Source organism: Hyperolius riggenbachi, chromosome 1, assembly GCF_040937935.1.
Source record: "Hyperolius riggenbachi isolate aHypRig1 chromosome 1, aHypRig1.pri, whole genome shotgun sequence".
NCBI lineage: Eukaryota > Metazoa > Chordata > Amphibia > Anura > Hyperoliidae > Hyperolius > Hyperolius riggenbachi.
Genome location: NC_090646.1, coordinates 112,947,738 through 112,966,633, shown reverse-complemented (window position 1 = coordinate 112,966,633; position 18,896 = coordinate 112,947,738). Strand labels below are relative to the sequence as shown.

At 46.1% G+C, this 18,896-nt stretch overlaps 1 protein-coding gene across 1 annotated transcript in view; it reads right to left on the bottom strand.

Annotated features, from left to right (window-relative positions):
* The window catches only part of TBC1D19 (TBC1 domain family member 19), a 193,265-nt gene extending 189,738 nt beyond the window's left edge, over positions 1–3,527 (bottom strand). Inside the window, exons 1-2 of the mRNA XM_068278357.1 lie at positions 3,378–3,527; positions 2,537–2,588 (exon numbers count right to left, since the gene is read on the bottom strand). Coding sequence (XP_068134458.1) covers positions 2,537–2,588; positions 3,378–3,424 — 99 coding nt within the window. The 5' untranslated portion in view covers positions 3,425–3,527. The remainder of the gene's footprint in view (positions 1–2,536; positions 2,589–3,377) is intronic.
* Positions 3,528–18,896: the final 15,369 nt, after the last annotated feature.

Here is an 18,896-nt window from a genome sequence, read left to right as displayed (position 1 = left end):
TAGCAGCCAGCACAAATATCTGGTGTAAAATGCGAATGAGAACCCAAGGTGTAAATATAGTAAATACCTAAGAACAGTGAAGCATCTAGATCCTCCAGAGGCTACCCACCAGAGGCGTAACAAAAGCCCTGCAAGGGATACAGCGGCAGGGGGGCCCAGAAGCCACAGGGGGCCCTGTGGGGGAATAAGTTTATTTTCTTTCTCCTGAGAGACTGACAACTAAGGGCAGGGAGAGGGGAAAAAAAACGTTATGCTCTCTGCACAGTTCTTCAAATGACTGCATCTGCTCAGCCACTGATACGGAATCATATAAAGTTTTGCAGACAAAGATTTGTAGACAGTGTGCAGCAGGCTCTTGTGTACAGCACCCTGTCACCAGCCTCTCCACTATCTTCCCAAATACTGTGTACTGTAGTGATGCTGGAGAAGTCTGCAGAGCCAGTTCTGCTCCATCAGAGATGGACATAGTGAGTGTAATAAGCTGAGGCTGGGAGGACACTCCTCTGGTGTCATTCTGTATGCATTTTCTGCACACCATTGGCTTTATTCACACATACAAACACACATGGGGCTTGATTCACTAAACTGTGCTAACTGATATCACGGTTGCACTAGTGTTTTGCGCGCGTTATAACACATGTAACATTTTTCGTGCGCAATCGTGAACTTTCACGCAAAAACGGTCGCTTTGCAAGTGAAATTTCACTACGTTACGCACAAAACATTAGCGCGACCGTGATATCAGTTATCACGATTTAGTGAATCAAGCCCCATGTGTGTCTGTATGTGTGAAGACATTCCCATTTTATCACAGAAGGTAATGTAATTGATAAAATGCATGCAGTGCTTCACTGCTGTCAGTTTTCATCTGCATGGGGAAAACACATTCAAGTGTGCACTTGCCAAATGAATAATATTGGTTCTCAGTTTACCTGTGCAGAAAACGAGGGGGGCCCAGTGATTTCTAGTTATGCCCCCCTGCTACCCACGCTGTCCTCTGCCACTGCCCGGGACTCGCCTGCACATCGGAATGGCTTCAGCTTACTGCACAGGCGTGGCTTTACTCACAACAGCACATTATGGCTGAAGAGGAGTGCAGCCCCAATGTAATGGTAAGCCTCTATAGGATCCAGAGGCTTCCCTCTTCTAAAGCTGAGTACTCGCCACCCGACAGGTCCAGCAACGTACCCCTGATGACGAGCATTAAGCAACGCCTCTTACTACTTGCGACGTTGCACGACGGGCACAAACGGGAAGTCAAACAATCGCAGTACTTTGCACAGAGTCGTCAGGGATCTTAAAGATGCACCACATTATTAGCATGTGTCGTTAAACATCGTTCACTTTATCTCGCGGCTGTACCCACATTGCGAGATCGCAGAAATGAACGCTCGCCACTCCAAAAAATGGTCAGTCATTGGAAAAAAATCACTGGAAAATCGCGGGGTGGGTACAGGCCATTAGGTAAGTATGTCTTTTTGTACAATTTAGGTGACTCAGTTTAACATTTATTTCAGTACTCATATTCAGCCTCCATACCTCCCAACTTTTTGAGATGAGAAAGAGGGACACTTAAACCACACCCCTGATCATGTCCCCATCACACCCCTAGTCACGCATACCATACAAATTTTATAAGAAAAATATGTTGTTTTATAATTCAAACCACACTGGTTCATTTTCCTTCATTTTAACATTTTAAAATTAGTACTATACCAATTTAAAGAGAGTCTGAAGCGAGAATAAATCTCGCTTCAGACCTCATAGCTAGCAGGGGCATGCGTGCCCCTGCTAAAACGCGCTATAGCGCGGCTTAACGGGGGTCCCTGATCCCCCAAATCCCCTCCGTAATGCGGGGGAGCGCTTCCTGGTTGGGGCAGGGCTAACCGCTGCAGCCCTGCCCCACGCGCGTCTGTCAGCGCGTATCTCCGCCTCTCCCCCGCCCCTCTCAGTCTTCCTTCACTGAGAGGGGCGGGGGAGAGGCGGCGATGCGCGTCTGATAGACGCGCTGGGAGGCAGGGCTGCAGCCGTTAGCCCTGCCCCAACCAGAGACAGCCAGCGACCATTTTACGACCAAGTATTGCGGGGGGTGGGTTGGGGGTGAAGGGACCCCCGTTAAGCCGCGGGATAGCGGCGTTTTAGCAGGGGCACACGTGCCCTTGCTATATATGAGAGCTGAAGCGAGATTTAGTCTCGCTTCAGTGTCTCTTTAAAGGATGGGAATAAAGTTCAGAGTCAAAAACACATTTTTTAGTAGAAAAACATATATTTTTACATAGAAAGAGGGACAAATGAGGATGGCAGAGGGACAAGGTTTCCAAAGAGGGACTGTCCCTCCGAAAGAGGTACAGTTGGGAGCTATGAGCCTCTTCTCATGACAATTCAAGTAGAGCACCAACCATGCCAGGCAGGCTGCTGGTTTACACGCGCAGCTTGCACTTGCGCCTCTAGTGGCCACAGGCTGACATGGCACTGCAGCACTGACAACAGGCGTGATGCCGATGTGGGCTTTGTCACTGCTGGTTCCGTCACTCACCCGCGCCTCTTTCTCCAGCTGCGAGTGCAGCGCGCTGGCCTTCAGTTTCTGCTAGAGATGGGAAGTTCGGATCTTTTCAATGATCCGGATGATTCGAATCGGATCATTGAAGAGATCCGGATCTTTGATCCGAATCTCGGATCATTTTACTACTGGAAGCATTCGGGGGTGAAATGAACAGCAGGACAGGTCTGTGGACAGGAGAAGGAGAGGGGGGTGGACACACAGAGAAGGGGAGAAGATGGACAGAGGGCAGGGAGTGGACAGAGAAGGGAGGAGGGACGAGCAGAGAGCAGAAATGTTTGCACGTAATACCCACATGCTGCAATCATTTGCTTTACATATATTTCACCTATATGTTCATCTGTACACTTTGAAAGAAAAGGTCGCACAGTGAAAGAAAACATTCCCAGAAGATAAGTGCAGCTGTTTAGTGCCGAGTGCAGGAGGATTATATTGCCTTTCAATCACAGTGTCTGCAAAGTTACTGAGCTGTGCTGAGCCAAAAGCTTCCCATGTGTTCACTGTGCAGCACTACGGAACAGACAGCCTATAATGGGCAGCACGTTATAGCCAGTATGTGTGCTCTACACATATCTGGCAGTGGCACCCATGTCCCCTCTCTCTCATCTACCTGTCTCCCTGCAAGGCTGCCTCCCTTCCAACTCAGCGATCCCTGCTTCCAGGACCCCGCTGCCCGCTGAGAGGGGGCGTGTCGCTCCTGGCCCCGCCCCTTTTGCGATCCGAATCGTTCATTTTGATGATTCGGATGATCCACTCATAAAATAGATTCGGATCAAAGATCCGAATCGTTCATGATCCGGACAACACTAGTTTCTGCACGATGTGTGCGATGCTGACAGACAGCTCCTCTTCCTCCCCCTGCATGGTGCTGCCCGCCCGGCGTCCCGCTGCCTGCAAAGGCCGGAGACAAGGACCAATCGTCTCCTAGCAACCCGGCTGTGCGTTGCGAATACAGGTCCCCAACAGAACAGAGAAGAAGAGTATTAGTTCCGTGTGACATTCCATTTGGATGCTGTGGATTCTGCAGTTTTGTGGTTTGTTGTTGATAGGTTTGTAAATGCTGTGTTCTACAGTATTTGCCTTGCCATAACTTATCTACTGTACACTAGAGCTAGGCATGCACTGGTCAGCAGCAACCTGATATGGCAAACTCAGTGGCGCAGCTAAGGAGCTGTGGGCCCCGATGCAAGTTTTATAATGCCCCCCCCCCCCAAACTCTCTATACATAACAATTGATATGACGCGCCAAAACCTGCCAATGGCAACTACAGTGTCAGAGGTGCAAGAAGGGGACGGGGAACAGTTTGTTAATGATTACTACCATTCAAAGTATCGATAGAAGTGATTATTATGAGCACAGGACCAATAGAGAGCTAATACTGTATAAGAGGCAGGGCCCTTCGGGGCCCCTCTGGCCCAAGGGCCCCGATGCGGTCACCTCTGCAACCCCTATTGCTACGCCCCTGTGCAGCAAACTATTGTTCACTCTCCAAAAGGGAAGTAGAAATAGGACCTTTTCTAGACTTTTTGCCACCCCATGCAAGATGTCCTGTGTCAACCCCCACCCCTACGCAAAAAAACAAAACACACACAAGAGAATATAATCTATGTGCCGTTTATGGTGGATGCATAATACTGTTGCATTTAGCTGCATACCCTCTTCCTGCACCTCCCCAGCCTAATGTGTAAATGCAGAGTATAGCGCAGCAAAAGCTATGCTCTCAGATCTCCGCTGGCGCCCAGTGCTGTGCTTCCGCCTGTCTGCTCACCACTCGCCCTATTGCGCAACATCTCCTACTACATCTAGCGTGATGGAGAGTGAGGTGCCAGCACTAGAGGGAGCAGGAGACAAACAGGATGGACGCACAGGCACAGCACTGGACTCGGGGGGAGGGGGGGGGGGTTGGGTTACAACACCGCTTCTGTTACACTATGCTCTGCATTTACACACTAGGCTGGGTGGGCGAGAGAGGGGGGTGGGGACAGATAGTGGCACAAGGGGACAGAGGGAGGAACAATGGGGCAGAAGGAGGCACAATGGGACAGAGGGATACATGGGGGTATGAAGTAGCATAAGCGGACAGAAGGAGGTACAAAGGGATAGATGGAGGCACAAGGGGACAGAAGGAGTCACAAAGGGGGATTAAAGTAGACACAGGGACTGAAGGAGGCACAAGAAGACAGAAGAAGTCACAAAGGGGAAGGAAGGAGAAAGGGGGGCAGAAGGAGGCGCAGGGGGACAGAAGGAGGGGAGGCAAAGGGAGACAGGAGGAACAGAGGAATGCTTAGGGGCAGAGGTAGCACAAGGGGACAGAAGGAGGCAAAGGGGCCAGTAGGAGTCACAAAGGGGAACAGAAGGAGGCACAGGGTGACAGAAGGAGGGACACACGGGGGCAGAGTTGGCACAGGGCGACTGATGGAGGCACATTGAGACAGAAGTAGGCACAAAGAAGGACTTAAAGTACCCTAGACCCCGACCTTGGCCCTGATATTTTTAATATTGTTTTGCTACTGGTGCTGCTATGCGACTAGCAAAACGAGCGCAGCAAAGCTTTTATTTGATACAGCTGAAATCCTGCAATAAATCTGCAGTGTGTCTACTTTCTGCTTTCATGGAAGCACACATAGGGTTACCATCCTGTGTTTACTCTGTGTTTGCAAATTAGCTGCTCTGCCGGGGCTGCCGAGATTCCTGAGCTGACAGAGCTGAGAGATCAAATTACAGTTGTGATAAGACACAGAAGAGGGGGATTAGACCGGCTAAACTCTCTAAATACATACAGGGTGCATTTCTCTCTGCTATCATTCTGTCCTGTGCAAGAGTTCAGGTCCACTTAAAGCAAACCTGCCACTTAATGCATGAATTGCATAGATTATTCTCCCAATGTACTGCAGGTATGTTTTCTATTTAAAGTAGTGAGGAAAGTTATGAATGCAATTTGCATATTGGGAAGCCTCGGCACCTGCAATTTTATCTGTGCTCCTAAATTTCCCTTCTTTGCCACAAATCGCTGCTTTGTGGCAGGGGGTAGGTTAAAGTTAGGAGAGGGTGAGGGCATCCGACTAGTCAATCACCTTCTGCTTTCTGTGATAAAGGTCCCATCACCATCATTGTTTCTAGAAGCAGAACAACAGATCATGTGACTCTCTTTAGAACTGCATCAAGAAGTGTCTTACCCCTTAAGCAAAGTCTGCTGTCAGGTTTGCTGTCAGCAAACATGAACTCAGAACTTCTCTGCTCTAAAAGATACGCAACAGTATAATAATCTTTAAAAAAATATATTTGTTACAGCTTATACACATCCTGCAATAAATCTGCTGTGTGTCTACTTCCTGCTTTCACAGAAGCAGACATATTGTTAACATCCTGTGTTTACAAAGTATCTGCTCTGCCGTGGCAGAGGAGATACCTGAGCTGACAAGGCAGAGGGATCAAATTACAACTTTTGATTAGTCACAGATGAGGGGGAATTAGACAGGCTAAACTCTCTAAATACATACAGGGCTCATTTCTCTATGTTTTCCTTCTGTCCTGTGCAAGGTCCACTTTAAAGGCAAAGCAACACGTGTTAAATAAGATTTCTTTTATAACTATATAAAATGGCATTACTGTAATTTACTTATTACCTGAATAGATATTACTCTCATATAGTTTAGAAAAATGTACTTTATTTATTTTTATAATAAATATGACAGTGAAATTAACCACTTCGGTCTATCTGGATGGATATATCCGTCCAGATAGCCTGCCCTGCTGCAGCTGCCTGGTGCGCACTCTCACGCGTGCTCCCGCCACTTTTGCTGCCCCGGAGATCAATAAATGGGAGCACAGTTCCCATTCATTGTTCTATGTCTCTGTAACAATTGTGGAATTCTTTCTGTGGAAATCCTCCACAAGCGTATAATCTGAGAGAACCCAGCAAAAGGTGCAACGCACCTGTAGAGGGGAATTCCTGCCGGCAGATGGAGCCGTGGAATGCAGAGGAACAGAACCTCTGCCCCGCCACAGATGCCAGATAGGAATTGTACGAAGGGAAGCAATGCAGGGCAAGATAGCCCTTAAAGAGAGAGAGCACAGCGACAGAGTGTATGTGTGTGCACCAATCTAGTCGCCAACCCGCGACGGTGAACACACAACAGCAGAAACAAAGTAGGAACGCAATCGCGAGAGAGGTGATTGCCAGAAGTGACACAAGACTGAGCAAGACAGCACGAGAGTAGCAAAGGCACAGCAAACAACAATGAGGAGATAAGGAAAATAACGAACGCTAGCTAAACGCGAACACCGCACTCATTCACAACAGCGAACGCGTTTACGGCGCAGTCTCCGCACGAAAAGCGCAACAGAGACAAGCACGCCACCCTAACTAACCAACGCTACACAAACACAAAACAGAGAACGCGAACGCTTGCTTAACGGTTACCCCACCGAGCCTACAGCAAGCGTCGTTCGTATCAGACAAGACGGAGAGAAGGAGCAGCCAGCAGCAACCGCAGCTCTGGCCTACACTCCCAGACAGAGTACCAAACGGAACCACCGCTGCTACCGTTAGAGCGAGTGCGATCCAGACAGACAAACAAACAGAAACAGGAATAGGTCAGATAAGATCCACCGCTCTTCCGCCAGAGCGAGTGCGATGTAGGTTCAGGGACAGGATAGGAAAGATCCACTGCTCTTTCCGCCAGAGCGAGTGTTAACCAAGTACAGAAACAGGCTAGCAGGATCCACTGCTCTTCCCGCCAGAGCAAGTATAATCCAAGTACCGAAACAAACGATTCACCATCGCCAACCGCTGGCAACAGTGCAATCTCAAGGACAAACAGAAGACAGAACAGGCAATACAAATAATATAACCTGACTGTACTAGAGGGATGCCTAATGCAGTCCCCAGGAATACTCTAAGATAATCTTTAGCAAACAATAGCAAGGCTGACACTCCAGGAGTGTTTCAACAGTAACAAACCATGATGACCAGCAAAGGATTGTGGGATCACATGATATTTATGCTGCAAGCCTTCAAGGGAGGCGGCTAGATAATTTGCATGACAAATGTATGCAAATTCCTCAGCAGCAGAACAGGTCTGAAACTTGCAAAGTGAAGACAATTCTCTCTTCCAGAGACCTGCAGCCCACAGACTTGAGGAATGGTCAAACAGCTGTCTGCCTGTGCAGCCAGCTGAGCGGATCATTACAGTCTCCCTATGAAAAACCGACGGCTTCTCTGAAAAGCCGCAATTTTTCTAAGTTTCACGTCATCCCTTCAGTTCCTGTAAGCGAGAGCTCTCGCTTACAGGATGAAAAACAAAAAAGTGACTGTTGCCATCTTGTGGCCAAATAGTAAAACTACATCTATTCTACATGCATTTTTTTTAAATATACTCAATCAATTACATTTAAAATGATCTGTTTATCTCCTCACTCCAAAAAAAACCAAATAAAATTTTTAATAAAAAAAAAATTACAATAAAAAAAACAAAAAACATAAATAGTTACCTAAGGGTCTGAACTTTTTAAATATGCATGTCAAGAGAGTATATTACTATAATTTTTTAAATGATAAGTTTGTAAATAGTGATGGACGCAAATTGAAAAATGCACCTTTATTTCCAAATAAAATATTGACGCCATACATTGTTATAGGGACATTATTTTAAAGCTATAATGGCTGAAAACTGAGAAATAATGATTTTTTTTCCATTTTTTTTTCTTAATATTCCCATTAAAATGCATTTAGAAAAAAAATATTCTTTTCAAAATGTACCACCCAAAGAAAGCCTAATTGGTGGTGGAAAAAACAAGATATAGATCAATTAATTGTGATAAGTAGTGATAAAGTTATTGACAAATGAATGGAAGGTGAAAGTTGCTCGGATGCATAAGGTGAAACGACGCTGAAGGCTGAAGTGGTTAAACCTCAATAACCCAAATTACTCAAAATGCATGGTTTAATAGAAAATGGGTTAGCAATTTATGCCTTATATCATAATCATCATAGATCATTATGTAATACACCTTTACTGTGCAGAGTGCTCAGAAATTGAGCTCCAACTGACCTTTTGGAATTAAGCTAGACCTTTTATATGTACTTATATGAAGTCCACTACATGCTTTCTTGCACTTTCTAAGTACTCTGCTTAATGGATTCTATAATGCTGGTCAGACACAGAACTTTTAGCGCACTCATATGCAGTCCAACACATTTTTGAAGTGCCTGAACAGAAAAGTTAAAAGTTTTTTAAAAGGGTGCTGAGGTTACAAAATTTAGCAGTCCTTGTTTCACTGCTTGTGTGTTCCTTCCTCAAAATAACAAGCTATGCACTGCACCGAGTACACTGACTACACAGATCAGTAGAGATGGTCAATGAGATACAAATTATTATTTAGTATTTATATAGCGCCAACATCTTCTGCAGCGCTGTACAGTGTATATTTTCCTGTCATGTAACTGTCCCTCAGAGGGGCTCACAATCTAATCCCTGGCATAGTCACATGTGTTGGACTGCATAGGAGTACGCTAAAAGTTCTGCGTTTCAATAGCATAAATGTCGTAGCGTTTTTCTCCGGGGATAGAGGGGAGGCGGGACTAGGCGCCAAAAGCCAGATGATGCAGGGTCTTCAGGACGGCTTCACGGGACAAGGCTTTTCAGTTAAATATAACTTTTATTTACTTGCAAGCTACAGGATTTTCCAGTTTCCACTAGAGCGAATATGCATGCGTTTTCTGCATGCAGATTCGCATAACCAATACAAGTGGATGGGACTGTTTCCACTTGTCAGGATTTCTTAGCGTTTTTCCGTACAGAAAAAATCTGCCTGGCAGAGCCATCAGAATTCGCATACAATGTAATTAAATAGGAAAAACTAATGCGTTTTTGCCATGCGTTTTTGTGTAAAAACAATGTAAAAAGCACACCAGCATTGACATGGTTAAAAACACTTGGCCACAAAATGCATGCGAAATCGCATGGAAAAATGCATCCGCATGCAAAATCGCACATGCGTTTTCCGCACTGGAATCGCACCGCACCAATGGAAACGTACTCTTACTCTGAAGATCCGCTTTAAAGTGGACCCAAATTAAAAATAAAAGATTTCAGAAATAAAATCTATTTTCTAAATTATAATAATTTTCAGCTGCATGATGACAAATATAAAATATTTTACATGTATTGGAGGAACCCCTTCCTTCCTTTCATATTGCCGGGACAGAATCCGGCAAACTGGTGGAGTAGATGGTGTCCGGCAATGGAGGAATTGCTAATGGCTGCCGCCTGTATAACCCTAGTTATGGAAAGAGAAGGGTGAAAAGCATGCACTGAAATGCTCATAGGCTTGAAGGAGTGTTGATTTATTTTTGTATGTGTCAGAGTGGTGCAACTAAATATTTTGAATTAAAAAATTGTTTGGTTTGGGTGTGCTTTAAGGTTGGGTTTCAGGAAGGGGATTGTCATCTGTAAGGGTTTCACATTAAGGGGGGAGTTTAGGAAGTTAGGAAGAGGTTTTTCTCCAGAAAGGAGATAATGTTAAGTGGGGGATTAGGGCTAGATACCAGGAACAGGATAACGTTATGGTTATCCTGTTCCTGCAAACTATTTGAGGGGTTACTAAGAGATACTATACATGACTTCATAGTAGAAAATAATCTTATTTCTCAGCATCAACATGGGTTTACTAAAGACAGGTCCTGTTTGACTAACATGCTCAGCTTTTATGAGGTAGTGAATGCTAATATGGATATTGGGAATGCTGTAGATGTGATATACTTGGACTTTGCAAAGGCCTTCGACACTGTTCCCCACAGAAGTCTGGTGCAAAAGTTGAGGATGCAAGGACTGGGGAAGAGTTTGTGTGCATGGATAGGGAACTGGCTAATGGACAGAAAACAAAGAGTTGTGGTCAATGGATCGTACTCAAAATGGGAGACTGTTAGCAGTGGGGTCCCACAGGGGTCTGTACTGAGTCCAGTGCTCTTCAATTTATTTATGAATGACCTAGTAGATGCAGTAGTGAGCAATGTTGCTATTTTTGCAGATGATACAAAATTGTGCAGAATCATCAACTCTCAGGAGGATAGTGTCATATTGCAACAGGATCTGGATAGGATGGCTATATGGGCACATACATGGCAGATGAAATTCAATGTTGACAAATGTAAAGTCATGCATTTTGGTCGTACCAATGGTCTAGCACCATACAAAATAAATGGGATACAGTTGGGAACATCAAACTTGGAGAAGGACTTAGGAGTACTCATCGACAACAAGTTAAATAATCGTACTCAATGCCAAGCCGCTGCAGCTAAAGCAAACAAAATTTTGGGATGCATTAAAAGGGAAATAAAAACTCGAGATGCTAGCATAATATTGCCCCTGTTTAACTCTCTAGTAAGGCCACATCTGGAATATGGAATTCAGTTCTGGGCACCACATTACAAAAAAGATATTGCAGTTTTAGAGCAGGTGCAGAGACGAGCTACAAAATTGATACGTGGGATGGAAGGTCTCGCTTACCAAGAAAGGTTAGATAAACTGGGTTTATTTAGTCTAGAGAAAAGACGCCTTAGAGGAGATCTAATTAACATGTATAAATACATTAGAGGGCAATATAATAGCTTGGCGGATGAGCTTTTTGTCCCTAGGCCTTCTCAAAGGACTAGAGGACATGAGCTGCGCATGGAGGAAAAACGTTTTAGCCATTTATTTAGGAAAGGGTTCTTTACAGTAAGAGTGGTTAAGATGTGGAATGCATTGCCACAGGAAGTCGTTATGGCAAACTCTATACCTGCATTTAAAGGGGGCTTAGATGCTTTCCTTGCGTTGAAAGACATCCATGGCTACAATTACTAGGTTATGCCTAATGATGTTGATCCAGGGATTTTATCTGATTGCCATCTGGAGTCAGGAAGGAATTTTTCCCATTTGGGGCTAATTGGACCATGCCTGGTGGGGTTTTTTTCGCCTTCCTCTGGATCAACAGGGGTATGTGGGGGACGGGCTGGAGTTGTACTTTGTACTGGTTGAACTCGATGGACGTATGTCTTTTTTCAGCCAAAATAACTATGTAACTATGTAACTATGGTGGGAGGGTAAGGATGGTTAGGCATCGTAGGGGTCTCTGTTACTGGGGTTTGATTAAAGAGGAACTCCAGTGAAAATAATGTAATAAAAAAGTGCTTCATTTTTACAATAATTATGTATAAATGATTTAGTCAGTGACAGTCCATTGTAAAAACTTTCCTCTCCCTGATTTACATTCTGACATTTATCTCATAGTGACATTTTTACTGCTGGCAGGTGATGTCAGTGGAAGGAGATGCTGCTTGCTTTTTTGGCAGTTGAAAAAAGCTGTAAACAGCTGTTATTTCCCACAATGCAACAAGGCTCTCGTAGTGTGATGTCAGAACCATGGTCCTGACACCACACTGTGGGAGGGGTTTCACCACAATATCAGCCATACAGAGCACCTTTATGATCTGTTTGTGAAAAGGAAACGTTTTCTCACGGGAAAGGGGGTATCAGCTACTGATTGGATGAAGATCAATTCTCGGTTACGATTTCTCTTTAAGGGTAGCCAGCCCATTGAGTGGAAACATTACAAAAATGCCAACGAAAACAGCATTGCATAACCAACAAACAAAGAACAACATGTTTACATTGACCGGGGACAAAATGATTTTTACACATACACCATACTAAATACAGTAGATCTACTTGTTACTGTAATTTAATATCATTGGTGACGAGTGCCAAGATACTTGTAGAGCATAATTTGTGTGTCTTGTAATTTCTAGAAATGTCTAGCCAATCAGTTTCTGCTTTTAGTATAAAGGTTCTACCTCTTCTTTCGTGTTTTTCCTATGCCAAAGTCTTTTGTGATGTCACTGACGTGTGCTACAAGGCAGAGCTAAAACTACAGATAATTGGTCCTCTACTAAAACTATAACTACCCGACTCTTAAGCCACATTCTTTGCCTGCTTTTGAACAAGTTTTAGATCAAGCGTTCTAACTCCAGTGGCTGCACACACCCTGCACTTGTGGAACACACTACAATGCAACTACAGTTCTATACTATTGTAATAAACGTTGGAGAGGCAGCTGCGGTGAACAGCGCTACCACCGCAGCTGCCTCCATCTCCCTGCCTAGCAATCTACCCGTGCCTCGGGCGTCTAGCACGCCGAGGACGGGTCTGTCAGCCGCACATAGGGTCGCATTGTCGCGTGCGCGCGCACAGACAGGACCTTTATGCGGGGAGAAGGCGCGTCAGCTGACCGGCCAGTCGGCTGACGTCAGAGGTGACGCTCGCCGCTCCTCATTGGTTGTTAGGGGTAGGCGTGCCGGAGGGGTCTCCTCTGCTTCATAAGCCTAGCTGGTTTACTCGCAACTTGTCTGCTGTTGAGAATACTTCGTGTTAGCGCTCAGACCTTTGATAGCTTACTGTGTAGCATTGAAAGACTGTATTATATTATCTGTGTATGACTCTGGCTCGTTCTGTCTACTCTTCCGCTCAGTGATTCTGTACCTCTGCCCATCTGATCTTGCTGCCGACTCTGCCTGTTAAACCTTCTTGCCTTTGCCTTCTGATTTTGTACTGTATCTGTCTGTCTGTTGTTAACCCGATTAGTCTGACCACTCTACTCTCACCAGAGGGCCCTTGTCTCTGGTGAGGGGCTCTGTACTGTTAGTACCCACCAGCTCCTCTGGTGAGGTATAGCTAAACCTTTCAGTACTTACTGTTGCACCAAACACTATACCTTGCTATAAGCTATCACATGAGTTGTTTGCTATACTTGCATTATTGGTGAATCTGCAGATCACCACATAATCAGGTATAGTATCTGGATTATTGGTGATATTGCAGATCACCTAATAACCAGACCTCTGCTATTTGCTGATACCAATCGTTACAACTATGCATTTGTCCGCACGTTTCTGTGCTATTTCATGCAATATTTCATTTTCACAGTGCAGTTGCGTTTGCATTTTCCAGTGCTTAATTAGCAAGAAAAAATAAATACAGTGAAATTGCAAGAATTTCACAGATGATTAATTGAACAGAGATCTGGGCAACTTTTGATTTTTCAGACCAAGGTCCATATACAATTCACTTTTTCTCCTGAGCTTTCTCCTAGGTGATTTTTTTTCAAACTTCTCAATAAAATGCCTTTTAAACCTCCAAAAAGTAAGAAAATACTTTTAAAATAATATAAATAGTACTTTTTCTCCTACTTTCTGGTAGTTTTTCAATTGCAAAGTGCTGGAAAGTTAGTCTAAATAGAAGATGAAAATGTATCTCCTAGGAGAAATTTCAGTAGAAAAAGTGAATTACATATGGGCCCAGGCCACTTTGTTACACCGATCCATAGTCCAGGTTTGATACTTCTGTGCCAGTTTTAGGTCAGAAGTCAGCATAAGCACTCTGCTTTGCAGCTACACATCCTCAAATGCATCTAGCAATAGAGATGGCCCGAACGGTTCGCCGGTGAACGGTTCCAGGCGAACTTCTGGTGGTTCGCGATCGTGGAGAACCACAAACTTTTCCGGTAGTTCGGTTCGCCCCCATAGTGCATCACAAAGGTCAACTTTGACCCTCTACATCACAGTCAGCAGGCACATTGTAGCCAATTAGGCTACACTCCCTTCTGGAGCCCCACCTCCTCTTATAAAAGGCAGGCAGCGTCAGGCAGTGGACTCACTCATGAGCCTGCAGTAATTAGAGAAGGGATAGCTGCTGCAGACTCTCATAGGGAAAGCTTAGTTAGGCTCTTGTAGGCTTGTTAGCGTGCTCCTGGCTGATTGTTATTGCTAAAAAAAAAAGCACCCCTCAACAGCTCTTTTGAGAGCTAATCTTGTTCTTGTGATCTATTTTTGTGTGTGTGTGTGTGTGTGTGTGTGTGGCCCAATTGCATTATATACAGCCCTGTCAGTCAGTCACAGCTGGCCTTTGGCCCATTGGTGGTATAATTACTACTTTTCCAGGTGCACATTGTAATACCCATCACTGCATATACCTACTACCTGTTGTTCACAGTGCATCCACCTACCTACGTGAGCGCACGCAGTGTCACTGTGCCTCTCCGGTACATGTCTGTGTGTGACAGGTGCTCATTGTAATATCCATCACTGCATATACCTGCCTGTTGTTCACATTAGTGCACCCACCTACCTACGTGAGCGCACGCAGTGTGATATTTAACACCACCAGTCACTGTACCTGTTCACGGTACGTGTGTGTGACAGGTGCACATTTGTAATACCCATCACTGCATATACCTACCTGTTGTTCACAGTGCACCCACCTACCTACGTGAGTGCATGCAGTGTGATATACCACTCCGTGCATACCTGTTACCTGCACTTGTGTGACTTGTATTAGTCGAGTCAGTGCATATTTTTCACTTCATCCCCCCCAATATGGACAAAACGGACAAAACGGGTAGAGGCAGAGGTAGAGGCAGACCCAGAGGAAGGTCACCCAGCAGGTCTGTGCAAGGTCATGCTGATGTGATTTTGTGTCGCCTTGGACCAAAGTACAGAGCTCAGAAGAAGGCACGTCCCAACCAGTCCCAAGATTGTCAGGACGTGATTGACTATTTAACACAGAACACCTCATCTTCCGCAGCCACCAGCACTACTACAAGCACCACATCCACTGCATGTGACAGTTTGCAGGAGTTATTTGGTGGGGAAATCACTGATGCACAGCCATTATTGTTATAACCAGATGAAGGTGCTAAGCAAGTTACACCACCTCATATGTCTGAGTTAGGCAACACTATGGGCGTAACGTGTGAGGAGGAGGATGATGAAGTACCTGCTGTTGGTGCAGTTTTTGAGGTGTCTGAGGCAAGCGAAGCTGGGAAGGATGATGACGATGATACGGATGCCACGTATGTTCCCAATAGAGGAGATTAACAGGGGGACAGTTCAGAGGGGGAGTCAGAGAGGAGTAGGAGGAGACGAGTTCCTGAAATAAGCAGGGGGAGCTCGTCGCCAGAAACAGCTGGTGGCAGTGTCTGGCACCATTTATCGCCACCTATGCACAGCCAGCCAACATGACCTTCAACGTCAGCTGCTGAGGCCACCATAGTGCCCACACCCCAGGGGGCTCAGCGGTTTGGAAATTTTTTATTGTGTCTGCCGTAGATCAGAGCAATGCCATCTGTTCTCTCTGCCTCCAAAAATTGAGCGGAAAGGCCAACTTAAGTGGAAAGGCCAACACCCACGTAGGGACAACTGCCTTACGAAGGCACATGGAGAAAAGGCACAAACTGCAATGGGAAGAGCACCAGAGGAAAAGTAGCACACAAAAGAAAAGCCACCCTCCTTCTCCTCTTCCTCCTTCAGGTGCAGCATCTTCAGCCGCTTTCTCACTTGCACCTTCACAGCCACCCTCCTCTACTCCGCCTCTGACCTTGCGCGGTTCCTGCTCCTCTGCCCACAGCAGCCAGGTGTCTGTGAAGGAAATCTTTGAGTGGAGGAAGCCAATTTCTGCCAGTCACCCCCTTGCCCGGCGTCTGACAGCTGGCTTGGCGGAACTGTTAGCTCGCCAGCTGTTACCATACCAGCTGGTGGACTCTGAGGCCTTCCGTAAATTAATGGCCATTGGGACACCGCAGTGGAAGATACCAGGCCGCAATTATTTCTCTAAAAAGGTGATACCCAAACTGTACCGTGAAGTTGAGAGGCAAGTGGTGTCATCTCTGGCACACAGCGTTGGGTCAAGGGTCCACCTGACCACAGATGCCTGGTCTGCCAAGCACGGTCAGGGCAGGTACATTACTTACACAGTTCATTAATAAGTGGATAAGCGCTCTGCACTGCCTGTGCATCCAGGTATATATTAAAAGCCCCCCCTTCGGGGAAAGACTCACCAGACTTCGCGGCCACCAGGCCTATTCTCACATTCGGGGTATTGGCCACCCCGCAGCCTCACTGGCACTCCTGTCTTGATTGTCCCAAGTATTTCAATCTTGCTATTTAAACACCGTATATGTTGTGTATCATAAGCCCCGCCGTCTCTTGAGATACACCAATGATTGAGAGCATCCTGTGAGGTCAGCTTGAACATATACAGTGTTTAAATAGCAAGATTGAAATACTTGGGACAATCAAGAGCGGAGTGCCAGTGAGGCTGCGGGGTGACCAATACCCCGAATGCGAGAATAGGCCTGGTGGCCGCGAAGTCTGGTGAGTCTTTCCCCGAAGCGGGGGCTTTTAATATATACCTGGAAGCACAGGCAGTGCAGAGCACTTATCCACTTATTAATTAACTGTTTTACTGATGGTGCACGCATCTGGGAAGAGCGCTCCCATTGACATACTATTATTATATTGTCTGAATAAGGACATTTTTTGTGGTTACTGCTTGTGACTGTGGACACACTATTACAGAAGTGGTGTGACGGATTGCGGAGAAACCGCCGCGCGTTCTGGCAGTGAGGCGGCGGAATCCGCGCACAGAGCGGCGGTTTCCCCGCAGCAACATGCTTCTGGTTTGTCTGGACCTAGTAGTGCACACAGATGGAGAGCTACGCGCGCGCCGCAAGACAGGCTCTTTATGCCAATAGGAGAAGGGTCAGCTGATCGAGGCGGTCAGCTGATCCCAGCTCAGCAGGTGATTGGTTGATGGGAGCTGGGCGGCGCTGTGGAGCGCTTTACTATATATATCTCTTGCTGTTCAGTTGCTGGTTGTCTGGCGTTGCGAATACCTATGTGTTAGCACTCAGACCTTAGTCAGATCCTTCAGTGTGGTGGAACCAGGAGGACCTGGGAATCCACACTTAGCCAGTTCACTGTATTATTATCTGTGTATTCTCTAGTATAGTTTTAGGGTGTAGAGACCACGGACCTCACACCCCAGACTAGGAATATTGTATATCATCTGTGTTATTCCTTAGACCAGTTCCAGGGTGTAGAGACCACGGACCTCACACTCCAGACTAGGGATATTGTATATCATCTGTGTTATTACTTAGACCAGCCCCTGGGTGTGAGACCACGGACCTCACACTCAAGACTAGGCATTATTGGATATCTGTTTATGAATTGTATCAGTCCTGACTTCTCTTCTGTTTTCTGATTCGGTACCTTCGCACATCTGATCTACTGTTGCCGACCCTGCCTGTCCCTGGTTACCGAATCTGTCTCCTGTCTCTGTACTTTATCTACCTGTGTGTTGCCGACCCGGCCTGCCCGACCCTTCTGGCTGTCACCCAACCTTTGGGTGCTCAGTCCTCCTGAAGGGGTCCCCTCTGCTCCTCAGAGGGGGGCCCTGCTGCAAAACCAGTCGGGGACTCTCCCTCCTGGAGCCCTTGACTGCAGTAGAGTCTTTTTCTACTTATTGGACTTATTCCTACTGTTACACCAAACACTTACATGCTTCAGGTGTCTAGAGGTCCTCCACAGTCAAGCCAGCACCATCTGTATGTAATAGCTCTTTTATTGCTCAAATAGCATGACAAACATGTTTACAGCGACAGCAGCGCTGTTTCGATCCTCTGATCTTTTTCAAGCTGTGTAAAGTAATGTCACACTTAATTAACAGAACACTTGCCCTTAAATACCCCCCAGAGTTCACCTTCACCAATCAGAGTCAGGTACCAGGAACCTATCAGGACACAGAAGCAGCAAAGCGGACCACAGTGAAAACCACAGGCTCCAATATTCAAACTACACATCCCATAATAATACCTGCTGGGTCCTTCACCTGTCCAAATCACATAAGCGGACGTGCTGGGGAACTGCTACTAATTATGCAAATAATATGCGCAACTGCGCATACCACCTCACATGGACATCTCACCGTGTTTATGCTCGTAAGTCCCACATCAGCCTTCTCCTCCCATGGCAGCGCCGATGCGACGTATCGTCACGTGGCTCATGACGTCAGGGGGCGTCTCCAGCGCCGATCTCCCCGTAATCAGCGTCATCACTAACGCTGTCGTCACAAGACCCTGTCACGTGACTCTCGCCGTCACGTGACTCTCGCCGTCAGGGGGCGTATACAATGCGCCTCCCTCAGCTGCCAGGGGGCGTGTGCCACACACTCTCCATAGCAACCGAAGGAATACAATTCCGCAAGTGCAGCGGAGATCACTTATCCTGTCCCCCACATGTAGATCAGCAATATTCTCCATCTAGACAGCGCTATATTGCGCAATCTGACAGACAGCACAAATACAGACCCATATAATGTGTAAACATTCCAAGTAGAATGGGGGCACTGCGCTCTTCTCCTCACTATCAAGCTAACAAAAGCTCAGACAGTAAAGGGGAGTGTATACTATACCCCTGACAACCACACGCCGTGTCCCTAGTAACAGGGTCATTATTCA